At 46.2% G+C, this 21,340-nt stretch overlaps 1 protein-coding gene across 2 annotated transcripts in view; it reads right to left on the bottom strand.

Moving 5' to 3' along the window:
- Positions 1–1,153: 1,153 nt before the first annotated feature.
- CDH26 (cadherin 26) overlaps positions 1,154–21,340 on the bottom strand; it is a 44,752-nt gene continuing 24,565 nt past the window's right edge. The window contains exons 10-18 of one of the 2 annotated variants that reach the window (XM_014849193.3): positions 17,911–18,053; positions 17,021–17,260; positions 15,497–15,718; positions 14,733–14,863; positions 11,795–11,881; positions 10,036–10,104; positions 8,636–8,692; positions 5,127–5,201; positions 1,154–2,998 (exon numbers count right to left, since the gene is read on the bottom strand). In XM_014849193.3, coding sequence (XP_014704679.2) covers positions 2,795–2,998; positions 5,127–5,201; positions 8,636–8,692; positions 10,036–10,104; positions 11,795–11,881; positions 14,733–14,863; positions 15,497–15,718; positions 17,021–17,260; positions 17,911–18,053 — 1,228 coding nt within the window. In that variant the 3' untranslated portion in view covers positions 1,154–2,794. The remainder of the gene's footprint in view (positions 2,999–5,126; positions 5,202–8,635; positions 8,693–10,035; positions 10,105–11,794; positions 11,882–14,732; positions 14,864–15,496; positions 15,719–17,020; positions 17,261–17,910; positions 18,054–21,340) is intronic. The other variant, XM_014849195.3, reaches the window with a different exon arrangement.

Below are 21,340 nucleotides of genomic sequence, written 5' to 3'. Positions count from 1 at the left end.
ATTCAGGATTCTTTTACTGAGGAAGAAGAAGTAACAGATGTCGAGGCAAGTAACAGTGGCTGCAGCCTCACACGTGTCAGACCTCAGACCAGCGTCCGTGTGCCGGGGAAAGTGAAGGGACTGGGTCTGTCCTGTTTTTATAGCTCCAGAGTTCTTAACTCTCCTCCTCCTTCCTCACAGCAGATTTGTTTGGCCTCTGACACATTTCAGAGCAGACAATGACCAGACAAGGTCTGGAGTCTTCTGCCCAAGTGCCATCTTTGAGGGGACTGCTGCTATACCTACTTCACAGGGACATAAAATGAGGTTTGCCGGGTCAGTGTTTCATTTGGGTTTTAACAACTGAGGTAGCTTCTGTGTTCAGGAAATCAAAAAAGTAAGGAGAACGAACACCTCTGATGAAGAGCTCCATAAAACCAACGTGATTGTTAACGCAGATGGAAAACCAAAATTGATGAAATGCAAAATAAATATTTCACTTACGAGACTGCTACTGTCTTTGGACTGCTAAGTAATTTGGAGGCTAGTGTTCTTAAAATATCATCTTTTCCCTGAAAATATGTCCTGTTTCTGTTTATTGCCTTCTTCATTGCCATTAATAAGATTTGGTTTAGGTCACGTGTATACGTAAATACTGCTGGGGGCCAACGTTTTCACCAAAGCCTCCTGATGCTGACTTTTCCAGTGGAAATCTTTCTAAGCATGTGGATAGACTTGAGAATGAACTTGTCGGGAGAGCCAGCCAACGTGCAGGAATGTTGAGGAGGAGCTAACACACCACACGGAGCAGCATCTGAGGGAAACGGCTGACACATCCTCCGCCAGGTGCGCTTCATAAACAGGGCTATTTTCTCCACCGGACACTAAACCCTCAAGGCCCGAGACCCATGAAAATGGTCATGGTCTGAAAAAGGGATAAATTGGCTTCAAAATGCACAAAGGAAACAGCAAAATCAAAATTAATAAATGCCTAATTAAGTATCTACAAAATGTAACATTTTGTTCTCATTAATTGTTAAATTTGGCGTTCATGAATTTTTCATGAATATTTTATTACTTTTGAAAACAATTACTTGGAGAGAGTCTCATAACGCAAGAATTCACAAATTTGTACAACTGCCGAGATTTCATAACCAGCAGTCAACAAAACAAGTTACCCGTAGCCAAAAGAAGTTTATTTAAAATCTTTCGAAATTTGTATGGCAACACCTTTGTATGGATACATCTTCGTGTGTTTGATACAATGTGGAGTTTCCAAAAAGAATGCTTTAAACAAGAGGTCAGCACACTTTTCCTGTAAAGGGCCAGGAAGTGGATACGTCGTGACTACTCAGCTCAGCGTGACAGCACAAAGCAGGGAGACAGCACATCAACAATATGCAAGGGAGGCTGTGTGCCAATAAAACTTTATTTACAAAAACAGCAGGTGGGCCAGAGCTGCCCCACCGCCGTGGTTTTCTGACCCTTGCCTCAGAGCCAGGAAGGTCTAATGACCACCCACTTATTCCCGCCAACTATTCAGACTCAAAAGGTATTCTTTTCTAAACAATTACTTCTAACCAGAATTACCCAGACTGTCCTAGACTCTCCTCTGACTCATTCCAGCATCGGCACAGCTGTTCTGCATGTTCGCGTGTCAGATTGACGCTTTCAATGCTTTGAAGATGGATTTTCTTCTTTTTCAGTTACCCAAAGCGCTGGATGAGGAGTGCAGTAACTATGGACAAACACTTGAGATCTCTTTACAGTAAACATGTGAACAGCTTCTTCAGAAGGAAGAGGGAAGTTTGAAGGCATGAGTCTGCAGAAACTTTCTGTTCAATACAGTGCTTCACTGATTCGACAGCAAACGTGTGCCTCTCATTTATCCTAGGGCGCGAGAGGGCGCTCACAAAAGCTGTGCTCACTCGGACTAACACTTAGATATCAAATATATACATGAAAGTGTCCTGGTACCACTTAAAATTTTGCTTCATCAGTCCCTTTCTATTACTCAGACAAGAAGACTATTTCTAGGGCACATGTCCTACTAGTTCAGTTTTTTAAAGATTCTTAAAAGAAACTATCCTTCCTCCACAGTTAAACCAGCAGGAAGTGGCCAAGTAAAAAATTAACAAAGTTTGTGGTTTTGTTTAAAGATAAAGTCTAATTGGAATTTCTCCATTCAAAGGCTGCTAAATTCTTTTGCTTACGTAACACCTGCAAGTTAAATTATGTCTGTTCATTTTTTAAGAGCGTGCTGCTTATAAAGTTTTAAGCAAAATCATTTATCTCATGATAACATATTTTATCTACTCAAAAAATGAAAAGAGATCAATATTTATTTTTTAAAAAATCACTAAAAATACTGGTCACTAATGGTTTAGAAAACATTTCCCTATTTTTTTCACTTAAACTGAAGCAGAATCATAATTACAGAAATGTAAATATCACTAAAAAAATCTATTTTCGTTTTCCCCCAGTATTCCCTGTTGTTGCCAAATTGCTGGGTAATCTATGGATTATGGTTTCATTTACCCTCAGACCTGGGCTGCTAAGGGAAGCAAGGAATTACACAATTAAATTCACGTTTCTGTAGAAAATCTGACCAATCAAATTTTTTAAAAGTGTAACCTGCTGTGTTGCTTTGGTTCAAGATGCCTGGTCTGAGAATATCAAAGCTTTTAATCCAGACTCCTAGTAGGTTTATCTGCATCCTAGGATTAGGAATTAATTTTTTAAGAAAGAAGAAAAAGAAAACTTGAATAGTGATCCCCCTCCATGAATTACTCCACTTGTCCCAAATATGCACTTTTTAGGAAGGAACGCCTGACTCTGAATATATTTCTTCAAGTGGAGCAGCCTTTGAACCCAAACAGTCCAACAAGTCAGGTGGCAGGTCCTGCTCCGAGAAGGTGAGAGAACTGAGGGTTTCAGCTCTTTCACATGGCCCCTCCTCGGTGTAGAGCTTAGGCAGGTAACCAGTGTCATCATCCAGCACGTCAACGCCACAGAGCTTCTGGAGAAAAGGCAGGGAAAGAAGAGGTAAATGCCAGGTTCTTTCAAACACAGTTTTCTCCGGGTTCCGTTTGAGGGTCGCCTCAATGTGATATTGATGACGGGCAGGCCCTTCGTCCCTGGCTGTTGCAGAAGTTTCTACAGACTCAGAAATGGCAGCCCAGCAGAGGGGAAAGATGCTTCCTTCATGCTTTCAGCTGATTTCTGGGAGGAAACTATGACAATTGTGATGGTAGGTGTCTAGGTGGCATGACAGGAGCCCCTTAAGAGGATGTCCCACCCCCTCCTGTCTTAGCTTCTTACAGATTCATTCTTTGGGGTTAGCCCTCCACCACCGGTGCCCTGATACCTCCCCTCCTGGCCCTTACACCTGCTGTCCCCTTCTTGAGTGACTGTCCCCAACTGCCAACCTCCACTCAACAAACTCCAGCTCATCCTTCTGGACCCCGGCCATCTCTCTGAAGACATTTCTGGCTTGTTTCTGTCTGAGTAACTCAACAAATGTTTGTTGGATGGACAGACAGACGAGGTGAAAGGGTTTTTGCATATTTACCCTTAAACACCTCTGGGAGGGTGCTGTTGGAAATTGAAGCCAGTTCCATCAACCTAGGAAGGAATGGGTTTAGCAAGAGCATTCTAACCCGTCACTAGCTAACAGAGTTGCTGAAAGGATGAGCTCCTCCAGGGCATGAGGACATTCAGAGTCAAATGTCTCAGAGCCGGAGGAAGCAGGAGGTGGAAGGAAGGCCTGGAAAGAGGAAGCTGAGAAGCCCTGGAGACCACCCGCATCTCGAGCCCTCAGCCACGGCCTCCCCTCAACCCTGGCAGCCAGCTGGCCCCAACTTCCTCTGTCTCAGAGAAGCCCCTCCTAGGCTCTCCGTTTAGTGGGAAACACCATCTCTCAGGCCTATGTCTACTGGTCCCCACAGGTCAGCATGAGATGCTCACCCATACACCCACCCAGGGCCTGGGTCTGCTCATTCAGGGACTGTGGTCACTGTGTATATACCCCGGGGGCGGGGGCAGAGGAGGAAAGGGAGCTCTTGCCAGCTAACAAATGAACACCCAGCTCTGGCTGAGGTGTTACAAGTCCTGTCACGTCCCTTCAGTGAGGCTGAATAGATAATTAATGACACACCTGGTGTGTGCAGAGCAAAACAGAATCTGCAGTGGAGGCTGTGCCGTGTTCGATCAACTTCAAAACTCCCGGGGCTGACGGCAGAGCATGGGGCTCTGCACCCTGATTCAGCACTTTTAGAGACCACGTAAGATCAATAATTCAGCATAAACCCCAGCTAAGTTAGAAGGCCCACAAGGGAAAGAGCCAGGCCTTCTAATCTGTATTTTCCTCCTCTCACACCACCAAGCACAGAGCTCCAGGCTTGCACCAAATAAATGCTGCCTGCCTGGTGGACAGAGGAGGATTGCGGACATGCTCCGCCTCCTTCCATTTAAACCACCCATGGATTTGCCCAGCGCCCAAATCGCCTTTCTAATTCTCCCAAGAATACACGGCAGCTGTGTTGAGGGCCCCTTCCAAGAGATGTCTGCTGTTTTGTCCAATAGTCCTTTCAGCATAGTCAACCCATAGCTTTCATGATCCACAGAAAGAGACCACTCACTCTTGTCTCAGGTCACGTTCTGCAGAACAGCCCCTGGAGTGAGGGGTCCCATGAAAGTGCTTGCTATGGACTGAATCGTGACCCCCAAATTCCTATGTTGAGGCCCTTAGCCCCAGTGTGATGGCATTTGGAGGTGGGGCAGTTGGGAGATGACTGGGGTGAGAGGAGGCCTCATGATGGGATTAGTGCCCTTGTAAGAAGAGACACCAGAGAGCTTGCTCTCTCTCTCTGTCCTGTGAGGACCAGCAAAAAAGTGGCCATCTGCAAAGCAGGAACAGAGCTCTCACCAGCACCCACCTGCGCTGGCACCCTGATCTCAGACCTCCAGCCTCCAGAACGGTGAGAAATAAATGTCCATTGTTTAAGCCCCCCAGTCTGTGGCCTTTTGTCACCGCAGCCGAGCTGACTGATGCAGCGATTTAGCAGGAAGTGTCCCCGGGTCAGTCCTGGGGCAGGTGGGGAAGCAGAACCCACAGCTGATGCACCTAACACAGGAGGCCTTCCTACCTGACTCAGCATCGCCACTGTCGTTCCTGCCCTCACTTCCAGGGTTCGTCTGGGCACCTCAGGATCCGGGTAAACCTGCAAAGCAGAGTCCTAACACCACTGAGGAGCGCTTCTCAAGGATCCCCACGTCAGCAGCCTCCGCTGCCCCACGCAGCGGGCTCCACAGACAGAAGGCCACCCGCAGGTGCGGGGCTGTCACAGCCCTCACTGAGGGAGAGTTGGGCCCAGGGCACTTTGCTCAGGTCTCACCTGTTTGTGTGGCGAGAGAGACGGGAGGCCCAGCAAGTGCCAATCGCTAGACCTTTCAGCACCTCAGCTCCCAGGGAAGAAGGAAGCCGCAGCAAGCCCGGCCAGCAGTCTGGAGCTAACGTTGCTGCCCGCTGACGCCCTCATACGTGCCCTGTGCTCCCCTGACTGCATCTCTTCCCGTTGTTTGAACTGCTGTGCCTCCCAACCTTGCTCAGAGTCAGTGGCACCTCGTGCTAAGGATGCATGTGCTGCCCTTCACTCATTCTCTCAGCAAGTGGCCGTGGACCTGGGTCTCTGGGTACTGGCTAAGGAGTGGGAGTACAGTGGTCAGGAAATGGACTCGGCCTCCACCATGTGGGGTGGCCACCTGGGAGCCCACAACTCCCACAACTGAATCATGTAAGTCAGGGCCACACTGGGGCCAGGCCAGCAAGGCACCCGGGACACAGAACAGAAGGCAGCCTCACTCTCGGACTCACACAGGGGCAGGGCCAGCACCCAAGGGGGAGGAGAAACAAGAGAGACGGCACCTAGCCAGGCCAAGGAGGCCTCTCAGGAATGGGAGGAACGTGAGAATGGAGCAGAAGGACCCTGGAGGAGGAAGCCTTCCCAGGTGGAAGGACCAGCAAAGGTCCAGAGCCTGGAGGACGCTCAGCATGTTCCAGCATGGCCGGAGCCCAGAGAGGCGGGGGGAGGCCAGAGGTGAGCAGAGGCCAGGTGACAGAGGACCCTGCAGTCCTTAGGCTTCAGACTTTACCCCCAGTGCTATGGCAAGCTGTTGGGAAGGTTTAAACTGGAGAGCAACACGATAGGACTTGTGTTTTAAAACACTGGCGGCTTTTATGGCTGAAGTGACTTCTGACCCTCCCTGGGTTTAGGGATAATTACTGCATTCCAGAAGACATATGTAAAAAATTAGAAAGTCTGGGACAATTTCACATGTCCGTGAGGCTACACACACGTACATATATGCTTACACATACACACATCCATCTATCTATCTGCCACACCACACCAAGGCGAATTGAACTAAACACACTCAGCCAAAGGGAGCAAGATGTGGACCACCACAATTACCCCTGGGGAGCTGCTGCCCAGCTCCCAGTGCAGGGAGCGTGTGGTTGGAGATGCCGTGCCCTCAGTCAGCCACATGTAGCCTCTCAGAGGAAGATCCTGGGGATGCAGGCCCTGCCTACAACGTGGCCCCACACCGGCTGCTCGCTGGTCAGACTCGTCAGTCCTTCCCAGGCTGGCAGAAGATACTGCATCAGTCTCCTCTCAGGGGCTGGGGTGGGATTTTGCCTGGAGCCAACTTTAGGTCCTAAGGCACAGCACCGGTGCCGAGAGCACCGCCTCCCGTCTCCAGGCCTCTCCGCATTGAGGCACTGGCTTCAGACTGTGTCCCCAGGACCCATGACTCCCCAAAGGTACTTCAGCGAGAGTACTTGAATTTCATTCTAATTATTTGCAAATTATCTTAATAATATTTAATGTTATTTTTAATAATATAATGGAAAATGGTTTACATCTTTTTGAGTCCCCTCCAACATGTTAATAAAAGCAAAAATTTCAAAATTTGCTTTTATGAAACTTGAAGTTTTTGTCTGTTTGCATAATCAAAGAGAATCCTGATAGTGTGAATTGAGCAACCTCAAAACTTAATGTTTAAAACTGCTTATTGGCATACATTGACATTTTCTCGATACTTTAACAACCAATTCACAACAATGTGAAGCAATGAATTAGGTGCTAAGATAATGTAATTTTGCAAATTTCTTCCACAACATCTGACTTGTATTTCTGTGTTTTCATGAGAATCACTATTGATATTGATTGCTTTTGTCCTCCTTTGTCTGTAGGGGAGATGTTCCAAGACCATCAGAGGTTTCCTGAAACCTCAGATAGTACTGAGCCCAATACATACTATGGTTTTTCCTATACATGCATACCTATGATAAAGTTTAATTTATAAATTAGGCACAAGAAAAGATTAACAACAATAACTGATAATAAAATAGAACAATTATAACAATATATTGTAGTAAAAGTTGCCGTAGATCTTAGCAACCTCAGCATATGATTTTTTTCTTTCCTTATTAAGTCAAGAACTGTCACCTTCTCGCTTGAAGGAAGCACTTTAAAGCTTCTCTTTGGCATATCCTAATTGCCAGCATCACTACTCTTGCACTTTGGGGCCATTATTAAGTAAAATAAGGGTTGCATCGCGATACTGCAAGGACAGGTCCTAAGTGACTGACTACCAGTTGGGTGGCGTGTACAGCATGGGTCTGCTGGACAGAGGGATGGTTCACGTCCCGGGTGGGAGGGAGCTGGATGGCATGAGATTTCATCACGTTACTCAGAATAGCTCGCAATTTAAAACTTATGAATTGTTTATTCTGGTATTTTCCATTCAATATTTTTGGACCGCAGGCAACTGAAACCACAGAAAGTGAAACCACAGATAAGGGGGGATGACCCTTATCTGTTCTTTATAACTGATGTCATAAATGTCAGTGCACTCATAATTGGTACTGATAAAAAGCCACTCTAATCTGTTTTATTTATACTGGCATTCTTTGTAGGTTCTCTTTTGAAAAGAAGGATTCTGCTGCTAAAAAGGTTTAGGGGAAAAAATGGACTAGATGACCTCTCCAGTGCCCTCAGTTCAAAACTTCTAAACTCTGTAAAGAATCCCGGCAGAGGACTATCTGGACGTCGAGCAAGTTCTTAGGAACTCAGCAGCAAAGGAAACTTGCCAGGGACTGAAAAACTCACGCTTTCAAGTCTAAATGTGTGTACTTTAATTACTTAGCCATTTTCCACATTCACTTCTCCTTTTAGTTATTCGGATGTCGTTTTTTGTTTGTTTTGTTTTTTTAAAGCATCTTCTTCTTTTTTGTGTGTGAGGAAGATTGGCCCTGAACTAACATCTGTTGCCAGTCTTCCTCCTTTTTTTTTCCTCCCCAAAGCCCCAGTACTTAGTTGTACATCCTAGTTGTGGGTCCTTCTACCTCCTCTATGTGGATGCCGCCTCAGCACGGCTTGATGAGCGGTGCTAGGTCCACGCCCAGGATCTGAACCAGTGAACCCCATGCCACCAAAGTGGAGCATTCGAACTTAACCACTATGCCACTGCGCCGGCCCCAAGTTTATTTTTTTCTACTTCCTCCCCTCCAAACTCCCAGTTTTCAGGGCTTTCCACAGCTGTTAGGACAGTGAGGTCACTCTCTCATGGTAAGACCTCCATCTGTACTTACCGCAGAAGTAGGGTATTTGTTCCTCACACCTCTTGGCTCAAAAAGCACACCATAACCCTAAAATTTAAAAAGAATGAAAAACATAAAAGTAAATAAAATAAAATAAAGTAAAAAGGATGAAGTCTTTAGTGGTTTCATATAAATTACCCAGGGATGCAAACAAATAGCTGGAAATTCTTGCAATCATATTTCTGTCTATTTCTGCGCTAAAAGTATAGCAATTCTAACGAGAGCAGTGTGGGTATTCAGAGCAGAAATGCATGAGAAAGCCTCATAGCTGCTTTGTGAGAACGGAGCATGGAATATGAGATTTTCAAGCCCTGTCTTGGGTCCACAAAAGCACAGTCAGACTCACTTTGGGCTATGGCATGGCCTCAACGTTTGTGAATGAGGTCCATCCGCCCCTAGGACCCAGGAGCAGCTGCATAATTTGCAGGACACAGCGCAAAATGAAAATGTGGGACCCCTTGTGCAAGTACTAAGAATTCCAAGACGGTGACAGCAGAGCACTATGCTAAGCTTGGCCAGTGCACAGGGCCCTGTGTGACTGACCGCGTACCATGCCCATGAGGCTGGCCCTACTGGGACCAGAGGGACGTGTCTATCAACGCACAAGCCCTTCCAAGGGTGGACTCAGGGCATCATATTTGTGCAAAAAAGAAAGGCACATCTTTATTTTAGCTCAAATGTAGCCTGAGAAAAGATAATGCAGTTATAGAGATCCTGAATTCTTTCTTAGAAGCTTTCACTGTAAAAATTCTGGCTCTTTGCACCCTGAATATCTCTTTTAATTCTTACAAGAAAGGTAAATTTTTTGTTAAAATGATAGCTAGTTACACAAGTAAGCCCAGCGAGGTCTGCAGTAGACACCTGGATTCTTAGTGTTGCACCAGAGGCAGTTTTCTGGTTGTGCTAATGTACTGTGGTTATGTGAGATGTTACCCTCAGGAGAAGCTGTGTGAAGGGTGCACAGGACTCTCTGAAAATAATCATTTTAAAAGGCGAAGCAATGGTTCTAGAATTTGTACATAGAATATGTAAAAACAGGCTACAGAGGGCCATCAGGGCTCAGTTGCGCAGGAGAGGGGGAATCAGTGGGCTGAATTTGGTCAGGGCCAAAGCCATGAGCTCTTTATCTCATAGATTATCTCTGCTGCCCTAGGTGGACACAAGAAAAGGTATTTATTTGTGGGTGTTCTATATAGTGTCATATTGGATCGGGACTATGAAATAACTCTCAAAAATAACAACAGCTAGTTAGGTAGATGAGAAGATTTTCATTGACTATGTCTTTGTTCCACCAGTATCACAGAATCTTCTAGAAGGGCTGCCTCTCAAGGGAACCAACTGTCAATCATTAGTGAGGTTACTGCAGCAGGACATGAATTTCTGTGACTCACCGGCGTCCCCAGGACAAAGCATGCTTGGTCTGATGCACTCTCTGGAGATAGTAGCATATCATTTACATCCTAGAGGAAAGATGCCGATTTACTCAAAAGATAATGCATTTCCCTCCAGTTGAAAACAAAGCAGGCACGCGTGTCCTTCTCTTGCTCATAAAGTCATATGCAAATAAAAGTTATCATTATGATGAGGGGGAGAGAAAGTGGGAGTGGAAAAGGAAAGATGGAGAGATGCAAGAAAAAACAAAGACTACAGTGAAATGGAACTGTGTGGTCTAACGTGACTTGAAGATGTAGATTCTAACATTCTTTTGATGATATTCCATAGACCCAAAAATTGAATGCACACACAGACAAGAGCTAGTAGTGACACAGACAAATGAAACTGCTTAGATTTAGGGATGGGATTATGGGCAATTTTTGCTTTTGAGTTTCTGTTATTTTAATATAGGACCTTCGATAACGAAATAAAATTTCAAAGAAAGTAAAGCAACAATGGACCTTAGCAATGGTTTGATTTGAGACAGTTCATGCCATGCAGCAGATTCTAAAATGTCAGATTACCCCATAAATCATATGTGATGACTTAACCTAGGGAATGGATACGAATGGCAGTTTATTTAACCAGCCCCCAGGGGTGCAATTACTATTTGCAGAACACCGTGAAGGAAGCCAGAGACACACCAAGAAACAGAAGCAGCAGGCTTTGCTTTCCTCCCCTGTAAATGGGGAAACAAGACACCCTCTCCCCAGATTCTGGTGAAAATTCAGCGGGATTGTGCTTGCAGAGTGTATACACCAAACCTCTGGGCAGGGTCAGCAAGGCAGAGCTACTAGTGTGCTTAGGAGGAGCAACGCTTGCAGCCTCCAGAAGCTTACAGACCAGTAAAGGAGGAAGGAAAGAGAATATCACCACCAGCCCACATGACATCTGTGTGCAAACTGGAATGGGCAGCCCATGCCCCAGAAGCATGGATTGCTGGACAGAATGCCCGCTGGACCTGGCTCTGCTCACCCCCAGCCAGGCACCTGCTCCATAACTTATGGTAGCCCTGGATTAGCTTGCTGTTTTCCGAAGTGGGGGACACCCACCACTTAAGGAAAGGAAGATTTAGCCAGTTTGGGAACAGGGTTCTAAATGACATTGAATTGCATGGTGAGAAAATTATCCCCTTTCTAATTCCTCTTCCATACTCCGAATGACATCCAGGAGAGGGTCTTCGTCTGGGGCCAGCCCGGCTTTGAGACCTCTCCTTTTTCACGGAGAAAGACCTTAAGCCTTTGGGAGGCAGCATTTGCCACCTAGAATTATTGGTTCTATTTCTATTGTGTCTATTTTCCATACCTGCTCTTTATATAAGTAAAACTGGTTTTTCATTTACAATGGAAATAAAAATTTTCCTCTTTAAAGAAAGGTACTTAGTTTGGATGTGTGTCCATTTAAAGAAAAAATATTTTAAAAAATACTTTAAAAAGTACAAGTGGCACCCACATACAGCAAAAGCCGTGACGGTGGCGCTGGACAGGCTGCAATTTGGGCACGGGGTCACCTGACACTGATGTGCTGAGAGGCAAAGGCAGAATCACGGGGGCTTTGCCAGTGGGCCTGGGGTGGAGGCAGGCCTGGAGCAGGCCTGCAGAGGGACATCTCTAGGATGTGGGGCTGGAGAAGCAGCCAGGGTGTTCCCTGCCACAGAAGCCATCAGCAAAGTCCCCTGTCTGATTAAACCCAAGCAACAAATAAGTCACATGTTACCTTAGCACCGGGCTTGGCGCCCACCTCGGCTGTGTTGATCAACAGGGCTTTCAGCTGATCCTTGACATCTGACCTTTCCTGTGGGACCTGGGGAAAGAAATACGACAGGGGCTGAAGTTACAGATGGCAGAATTAAAAGCAGAGAGCAAGGAATAACGTCTCCCCAAACACGTATCTACGCCATCACAGAAATCGTCCAGGCCCTAGAAAAGACACCTATCCTATAAGCATAGACCACTCAGTGGGGTGCGGGTGCTTTGGTAATTGCCGGTCGGGAGATTGAGTTTCTTGTTGCGCAGTGTTTCATGCAAAGTGCTGGTAAAAGACCCTCATTTCCACAGGCCTCGGAATCTAAAAGCTCGTCCTCTTCTAAGGCTCACAGTTAAGTCTCTTGGCGTCACCGAGGTTGGCAGTTCTATGTGCACTCTCGTTCGTTCCTCATTCAACAAATATTCACTGAGGGAGTCGAATGTTGACAGGCGCTGGATTTCTGTTGGCTGAGAGCTCACCAGCTTCCCCGGGGAGACGGGAGGCATCTATGCAATCCTATAGACCATCTTGATTGGAAAGTGGCAGAATGTGACAAGGTGAGTGGAATTAACCATGGCATCTCGAGTGGAGGGGGGTTTCCCAGGAGCACAGAACGTCCCTGGCGAGTGTGTGTGCATCTGCAGGCTGGTGTAGTCATGTTAGACGCATGGACGGAGAAGGGCATACACTTTGAGATGGGCTTATTTACCAATGGTTACAAAGACACAATTAGTAATTACTGTTAATAATACTAATATTGGCAGCCACTGTTTACTACGTGTTTACATGTGTTATTTGATTAAAATGGCTAGTAAACATAAGAGAGAGAACATTATTATTCTCATTTTATACATGAAAGCTTAAGATCAGTTAGATGATGTATCTGATAAGCCACAGTTTGGGAATCGAAACCCACGTTTGTCGGATCCCAGCTCTCAGAGCCCTAAAGGACACTGTGGCAGAAATGGGGGTGTGTTCTGGGCTGTGAGTGGGAGATAAGGAGAAGGACATCTTGGCACAAGAAGAGGACACTGACCCCTTGTCCTGGATGGGGCTCTCTCATCTCTCTGACTGCTGACCCTTGCTCACTGCCATCTTGCCACTAGACCCCCTCCAACATACCTGGCCTCAGCCCTGCAATGACCAAGCTCCCCTTCGACACACTCTGCTTCTGTAGCTGCTTCCTCCTTCCCAAGAGACAACCACTAAGCTGTAGGCCGACAAGAGCAGCACCTGGGCATCGCCACCACCTCTTCCACCTTGGCTGTGCCTTCAGCCTGCAGTGCTTGCAGAGGTGTCTTGCCCACTGGTGTCCTCCAAGCTTGGTGACCTCAACTGCAGCCCACCAAGGGGGAAGCTAAGCACAGCCCCTGGGCCTAGGAGCCATTCCCATTTGCCTGGATGGTTGAGCACCCGAGCAGAGTGGAACTGCCTAAGGCTAGGGATTCTGTTACAGAAGACACTATTATTTTTCAAGATGACTTTATTCATAAAATTATGAAAACAAATCAAAACAGCCAGCTGCTGCTCTCACTGTGGAGGAGGGGGATTCCTGCTGGGCATCCAGCTGTCTGGATAGTTTGGACGATGACTCCTGCCTTCTCATTCCCACCCAGGAAGGGCTCAAAGCAGGCCTGCCTGGTCGTACAAGCATGTACATCTACAACTTAACCTAAGGCTGTTACTTCCCCCTTCCTTCAGGCCAGTAGGGAGGAGAAAATGTGGAAAGAATCCTAGGAGTCTGAGTCGACCGCCAGTGTCTCCAAGCATCAATCATTTTTTAGAGTATCTGCCCATTTACTTGAGCATAATGCCAAAGTTAACTGGACTATCTTTTCCCTAAAGCATCTCACTTGGTGCAACAAGTCTCTTCCTTCCAGGAGAAGATTTCCAGTGGGGGATCTAAGACAAGAGTAAGATGGGGCAAGCTGAATCCTCTGTGCACAAAACATAGTGTTTCCTTTTGACACTTCTTGGGTTTTCATTTTTCAGATCAACCACCCTTAGTTCTGGGTGCAGACAGACAGGAGAGCTCACACTGCTTCCATCTCATGGCCTGGCTGACCCCAGCTCAGGGTTGCTACGGGACGACTGAGCTAAGGCAGGGCCAGGGTCAGGAGCAGCAGGTTGGAAAAACTAGTGGTTACTGACTGATTCCCTTGTGTTGGCAGGCATGTGAGCTGCTTTCAGAGACTTCGTCTTCTTTGATCCACAATCTGTGAGGTTGATTTTACCCTCCCTGGTCCACAGATGAGGATGTGGGGTTAAATGACTTGCTCACTATGATGAAGGTAATCAGATGCAAAGCCCAGGTGGCCTCCCGGCAAGGGCAGCGAGCTCTCTGCATAGCCTCTGCTGGCCGGAGCCGAGGAGTGGGCTCTGCCGTACTGTCCCCAGGCCACGGTCAAGAAGCCAGCATGGACTCCTCTAATTAGAGCGTGTAACACATTTGCCACTTAGAGAAATGCCACCTAGCAAACATCGTTTTTCCCCTAAACAAAGTTTCTTAGCCCTGGGACTGCTGACGCTTCGAGGCAGACACTTCACTGTGGTGGGGCGGTCCCAGGCACAGCAGGAGGTTTAGCCGCATCTCTGGCCTCTACTTACCAAGTACCAAAAGCATCATCATCCCCTCACCCCCCTCCCACCAAGTTGTGACAATCAAAAATGTCGCCAGACATTGCCACGTGTCCCCTGGGGGAGCAAAATCACCCCAAGTTGAGAACCATTGACCTAAAGCAATAAATCAATTTAGTTAAGTTGGACAATTTTCCCAGGAATTATTTCCCATTTGCTACTCAAATACAGGTGAGAGTGAAGAAATGAGAGGGAGAACAGTGAGTGAAAAAATATGTCCGTGTATTATTGACATCATCATCATGAAACACGAAGCATTCTGTTCTACTACCTGGGTAGAAATGACTTTGCTCTCGTCATTGTATGTGATCAGGGTCTGTTGGCCATCCTCAGGTGGGATAGAGCATCTGTGCCTCTTGGCTTCAGACACAAAATAGCATCGCAGCAGGAAAAGCAGAGCAACTGTGACAACACAAAGGAGAAAATGGGTTGCAAAAGCTCCTCTCTATCTGATATTTCAACAGGATCATGTTTGTTGACTTAGGACTCACCCATGAAGTGACAAGGTCAAATCACGTCTTAATCAACTTTGTAGTTACAGAATTTAGCACAGCTCGGGGCACAAACAGCTGCCAGAGACCTATTTGCTGAATTGATTGGTTAATTCCATGAGACCAGTAATATCGTATTGTTGATTTTGATCGATTCCATGAGACCAGTAATATTGTATTGTTGATTTGAAAATCTAGCTTCCTTATTAGCCTTTGCCAAGCCCAGGAGCCTAGACGTCTTTATCTTGCTGCCCCAGCCTTATTATAAACCACAGAGCTGTCCTTAGACAGTGTTCACCTATGGATTCAATGGCCGTAAACTGCCGCTTATTGAGTAGAAGCTGCTTTTGCCAGACAAGCAGCATGTCTGACCAAGTTGGCAACCTTTGATCTGAGTCTGGGACTCTGATGAGCCTAGGGTCATTCTCAAGTGTCCTACTGATCTCTGCCACCATCTGCTCCCCACCTCAGAGGACTCCACACCCCTGGCTTACAGCCTGAGCAGAGGAGTCATATCCCCAGGACCTCCTCACAGACCACTGACCTGCCAGAGCCAGGAACCCTGCACAGAGAGGGGCCAGGAGCCCCGGGAGGAGCCCAGCTCCTACAACAGAGCGCTCTGCACATGTGAATCCACTGAGACAGGAACAGACTCTCACGTGGACACTCTGCTTCTGGGAAAGTCCCTGTTTGTCTCGGATGAAAAGTGGCACTGAGTAATCTCCTCGTGGGAGGCTTCTCAACATTACAAGTTCAGCTGACCGACCTGCAAAGGGAAAAGGACCTTGCATGCATTGACTCCTCCTCACTTGCTCATCTACCCCGCACACGTTCACTAAAGGCCCACAGGTTCTGTATGGAAGTGAGCCAACTGTGATGTTACAGGAAACAGTCACCAACACCACCCTCACTTCTGACACCAGCTCCCAAGACCAAGCTTAGGTTTGGTAATTCTCTAAAAGGAGCCACAGAACTCACTTAAAGCTGTATGCCCCCTGTGCGGTTTATGACAGCGAAAGGATATGGGTTAAGATCAGCCAAGGGAAGAAGCTCCTCAGGCAGAGTCCAGAGATGCACCAGACGCAGAGCTTCCAGTGATTCTCTCCAGTGGGGTCAGGACAGCGTCACTTCCCAGCATCAATGAGTGACAATACAGACGGAATATTGCCAACCAGGGGAGCTCACCGAGCCTTGTGTCCAGAGTCTTTATGGGGCTTGGTCATGTAAACCTGGTCAGCTGGCCACAAGGCTGACCTCAGGCTCCAGGCTCTCCAGAGATCAACAGACATCCACATGACAAAGTGCCCACCCTAAATCCTATTGCTCCTATATTGATTGACACAAGACACTGCCAAGTAAACAAAGACACTCCTTTCAGACAGGACATTCCAAAGGCCTGGAGATCACCTCCTGGGAGCCAAGGGCAAAGGCCAGAGCTCTTTCGGGGTAAGGTTCAAAGCTCGACTCTGGGTCTGGGAACCATAAACGTGAGTCACAGTTTCAACTAAAAAAACATGCTCCATTCTACAGACTCACTGATCAAAACACAAAGGAGAATGTTGAAGTGGATGCCAGGGGTTCCTCCTGGTAACAGCACCCCAATTTTCCTTTGGAAGAGCCCACACTTCCTGAACTCTCAGCCCATGTGGGTCAGGAGAGGCTAAGCCCAGATCCCTACTAGGTCCAGGTATGGGCTGAGAACCAGCCAATCGACACAGCTGCCCTCTCGACCCCCACTCAGAGCGATGGGCAGGCAGGTGACCCAAGCCATGAAGTGATATAAATCTTGCCAGGTGCCAGGATGAGTCCAGGGACTCCCAGCAGCCTCCCTGCTGCCCCCAGAGAAGAGCCTGCCTGAAAGGGAAGTTCCCAGAGAAAGGCAGAGCCAAGGCCTGGATGGGCTTCCAGGGCTGTCCTTTGAGCACTCAGACCCAGCTCTGCTGGGACACAGGCTTGCCTGGCTTCCTTCTCAGTTACAGAAGCCAATAAATTCTTTTTTGCCTAAGTCTGTTTGAGACTAGGTTCTTTCATTTTCAACCCTTTATCCCTGGCCAACACAAATACTTACCCTGCTGTTCCCCCAATTTCCATGTGTCTCTTGCATTTCCCTCGGTATCATCCAACTCAAAGGTAAAGGGGTCCGAGTAGGGCTGCAGGTCACCGTCCTCGGCCTCGATGATGAGGGGCTTGCTAACTGCAGACTCACAGACCTCCACGTATTGAGAACGGGGATGGAGAGTCGGGGCATTGTCATTGATGTCTGACAGGAAAAGCATCAGGGACCCCGTGCCCGTCTGTGGCGGGAGGCCTTGTAAGGGGGGAATTCCAGGAAGGATTACTTATCACTTAAAGAGCCTGCTCCATGCATACAACCCCCAGGAAGAAGAGCTCTCTCAACCTCTGAGGAAAGGGACCATTCCACTGAAACACTGACACTTTCCCTTTCAAAGTCATAAGCTTTATGTAGGTGCTTGATCTGTTTTCCTGCTTTTTTGAAAATTCAGAGTATCTGGGTAGGGTAAGTTAACAAAACGCTTGCCACCTCAAATCATGTGTAGAACCAGGTAGAATGTAGAGTCATCAAATAAATTAAAACATCAATTATGCCAGGTGTTTAGAAGGGGTGGGGCAGGAGGGAAACGGGTGTGATGTGGGGTGGAGATGTCCTGCATCCTGACTGTGTCCCTGTCAATGGCCTGCTGGTGATAAGTACTATGGTTTTGCAAGGTATTACCGCTGGGGCACACTGGGCAACAGGTACTCAGGATCCCACTGTATTATGTCTTCAAACAATCCAATACACAATACAATACAAAAATAATCACCAGTACGGATGCACAGTGATAAAGAAGTTTATTTTATATTTTTCCCAGTTGTGCTGAAAGACTCTCATTGGTGTTATTTTTTCTCAGGAAGCAATAAAACACATTTTCCCCCCAACTTTGGATAAATACTTACCATCATCAACAGCATGAACGATGATTATGTAAAAACTATCATTTACATAAGGGGATTCTCGGTCAATTTCCTTCCTGGTGATAACTGCTCCTGAGCGCTCATCTACAGTGACCCAGTTTGCTGGATCATGAACCAGTTTATACCTTGTCAAAGGAAACACAGGCGATTTTTAAAATTAAAAAGTTATGTCAAAAGACAAGTCAAAAAATATGCCAGCAGAGACAATTCCTATCACAAGTGATGTGGGAAATTCTAAGAAGAATTAAGTTAGGAGTGCTCGTGAATTTGATGAAGGCACAGGGATGTCCTTCAGCCTGCAGATTCCATTAAGGTATCAAACCGATATTCACTGACTACTAAGTGCCCAGTCCTTGTGGGCTTGCACATAACTTTGTTCAACTGAAGGAAGCATTTCATCCTGGAAAAGACCCAAACTTCAGTTGCCTGTAGGGGCTCATAGCTTAAGATTAAGACCAATCTGCCCTTGTGCCAAAAGCATAGGACTTTACTACCCATGGAGCCCAAAAGATTCACATAAGGGTAATCCAGTCAGTCCAAGTGGTCTTCTACATCCCCCACCACCTGTGTGCTCCTGGTGCCATTTTAATATTTCAATAGGTGGGCATGCCAAGCCCTCTGGAATTCCCCAATACCTGTTGAATCAGATGGCATCCACTGAAACTATTTTGGGCTGCCAAGGACAGCTGCATGCTGGGGGACCCACAGTAGGAAACTTCTGTACCCAGAGGCCAACAACAGAAAAGGTGCAGGCCCCCCGAAAGGGCCAGAGAAGGGAAGCTACCCATGCCATCTCTTCCTCCTTGGGAAAGGCTGTGGAAAAGGTCAGCATCTATCCCTCTCTGATATTCTGATATTCGATGGGTCACGGTTTTTGAAGGGACTGAAGCTTTTCCATGCACCGCTTCAACTCAGAGCAAATGCCAGAAGTTCCTTGGAAGCCTTAATGTTTATAAATCAGGGGTAGAAACTTAGAGTTCATCTGTGGATCATCTCAGGCCAGGAGACAGCCTCTCTCAGCAAGTGCATGCATGAGAGGTAACTCCACTGAACGCAGATGGAGCCAAGCACACTAGACAAACCCTGCTCACTAGGTCATGTCTCAACTCAAGGACACTCAACTCACCCCTTAGAAAAGGCAATATTTGAGGCTGAAGTTGGCAGAAGTTCACGACTTCAGTGAAATCCAAACATTCTCTGAGATGTACTTATGAGCCAACCATACTCAAGGGACAAGAATACAGCAATAAACAAGATACGGGCTCTACACCAGTGTTCTCAAAGTGCGGTCCATGGACCAGCAGCATCAGCAACACCTGGGAACTTGTTAGAAATGCAAATCTCAGTCCCTACCCAGACCTCAGAGTCAGAAACCCCAGGGGTGAGGCCCAGCAAGGTGCACTTCAACAAGCCCTGACGACGATTCTGTTTCATGCTGTAGTTTGACAACCACTGCTTATAGCCTCTTGAACTCAGCATGCACCTGCATGGACCTGTGCAGGTCTGTGAACTCTTGGTTAGCTGCCCACAGTGAGAAATAGCAAAAATTGAGAGCAAATGTTGGGAAATTTTTATAGTCATTGGCATTGCTTTGACCCCCAAGCACATAATCATTTTTCTAATAATTCGTTTTTTTATATTTTATAAAATTATCACTCTGCAGTGAATTGGAAATTAAAAGAAACAAAATCTGGTTCTCCCCAGTCTATAAGTGGATAAGTGGAGAAGCGTTGCTCTAAGGAAGAATCTCAAACTCAAATTCCCACAGGGGTCAAGTTGTTGCCAAAAATGAGCAAAGCTGGCCAGATGGGGAATGGGGACAAATGCTGAGCTTGCCCTCTCCAAGGGACAGAACACACAGCCCCTATACCCCAGATGATCATGGACCCATGGGACACAGATCCAATGATGCCAAATCTTCCTGTTTTTCAAGAACATCCAGATAATTGAGGTTGTTAGCATAATCTCCTGATTTTTAGATGCTGGCGACTATATTATCTTATTTTATTGTGGTAAAATACACATAACATGAAATTTATCATCTTAACTATTTTAAGTGTACAGTTCAGTGGTATTAAATATGTTCACATTGCTGTACAACCGTCACCACCATCCATCTCCATAGCCCTTTTCATCTTGTAAAACTGAAACTCTCTGCCTATTAAACACCAACTCTGCATTCTCCCCTCCCCCAGCCCCGGGCACCCACCATTCTACTTTGAATCTGTCTCCATGATTTTGACTACTCTAAGTACCTCATATAAGGAATAATATAGTATTTGTCTTTTTGCGACCAGCATATTTCACTTAGGGTAACGTCCTCAAGGTTCGTCACGTTGTAGCATATTGCAAAATGTCCTTCCTTTTTAAGGCTGAATAATATTCCATTACATGTATATACAACATTTTGCTTATCCATTCATCCCTCACGGACACTTGGTTTGCTTCCACATTTTAACTATTGTGAATAAGGAAGCTACGAACATGGGTGTACAAATATCTCTTCAAGACCTTGTTTTCAATTCTTTTGGGTATATACCCCAGAGTGGAATTGCTGGATCATATGGTAATCCCGTTTTAAATTTTTTGAGGAACTGCATACTGTTTTCCATAGCAGCTGTACCATTTTACATTCCCACCAACAGAATACAAGTGTTCCAATGCCTCCACATCCCAGCCAACACTCGCTGCTTTCTGGTTTCTTTGACAGTAGCCATCCTAATGGGTGTGAGGTGGTATCTCACTATAGCTCTGATTTGCATTTCCCTAAAGATTAATGATGTTAGACATCTTTTCGTGTACTTATTGTCCATTTGTATATCTTCTTGGGAGAAATGTCTATTGAAATCCTTTGTCCATTTTTAAATCAGGTTGCTTTTTGTTGTTGTTTTTGAGTTTTAGAAGTCCTCTATAAATTCTAGGTATTAATCTGTTATCAGGGATATGATTTGAAGATATTTTCTCCCATTCTGTGGGCTGCCTTTGTACTCTGTGGATAGTGTTTTTGATGCATAAAATGTTTTAATTTTCATGAAATCCAATTTGACTATTTTTTCTTTTGTTCTGTACACTTTTGATGTCAAATCCAAGAAATCCTTGCCAAGTCCAGCGATGTAAAGCTTTTGTCCTATGTTTTCTTCTAAGAGTTTTGTTGTCTTAGGTTTTACATTTAGGTCCTTGATCCATTTGGAGTTAATTTTTGTATGTGGTGCGAGGTGGCTTGTTTCTGTCTTTGGAGTTCGAATGAGTCTTTGTGGACAGCATATAGTTGGATCACATGCTTTTATGCATTCTGCCAAGTTCTGTCCTTTGATTGCAGAGTTCAATCCATGTACATATAAAGTAATTGCTGATAAGGAGGGACTTCCAGCTGTCATTGTGCTATTGCTTTTCTATATGCCCTTTTTTGTCC

This window comes from Equus asinus, chromosome 15, assembly GCF_041296235.1.
Source record: "Equus asinus isolate D_3611 breed Donkey chromosome 15, EquAss-T2T_v2, whole genome shotgun sequence".
NCBI classification, from domain to species: domain Eukaryota; kingdom Metazoa; phylum Chordata; class Mammalia; order Perissodactyla; family Equidae; genus Equus; species Equus asinus.
The sequence above is the reverse complement of the archived record's forward strand: the minus strand, read 5'-3'. Positions and strand labels throughout refer to the sequence as shown.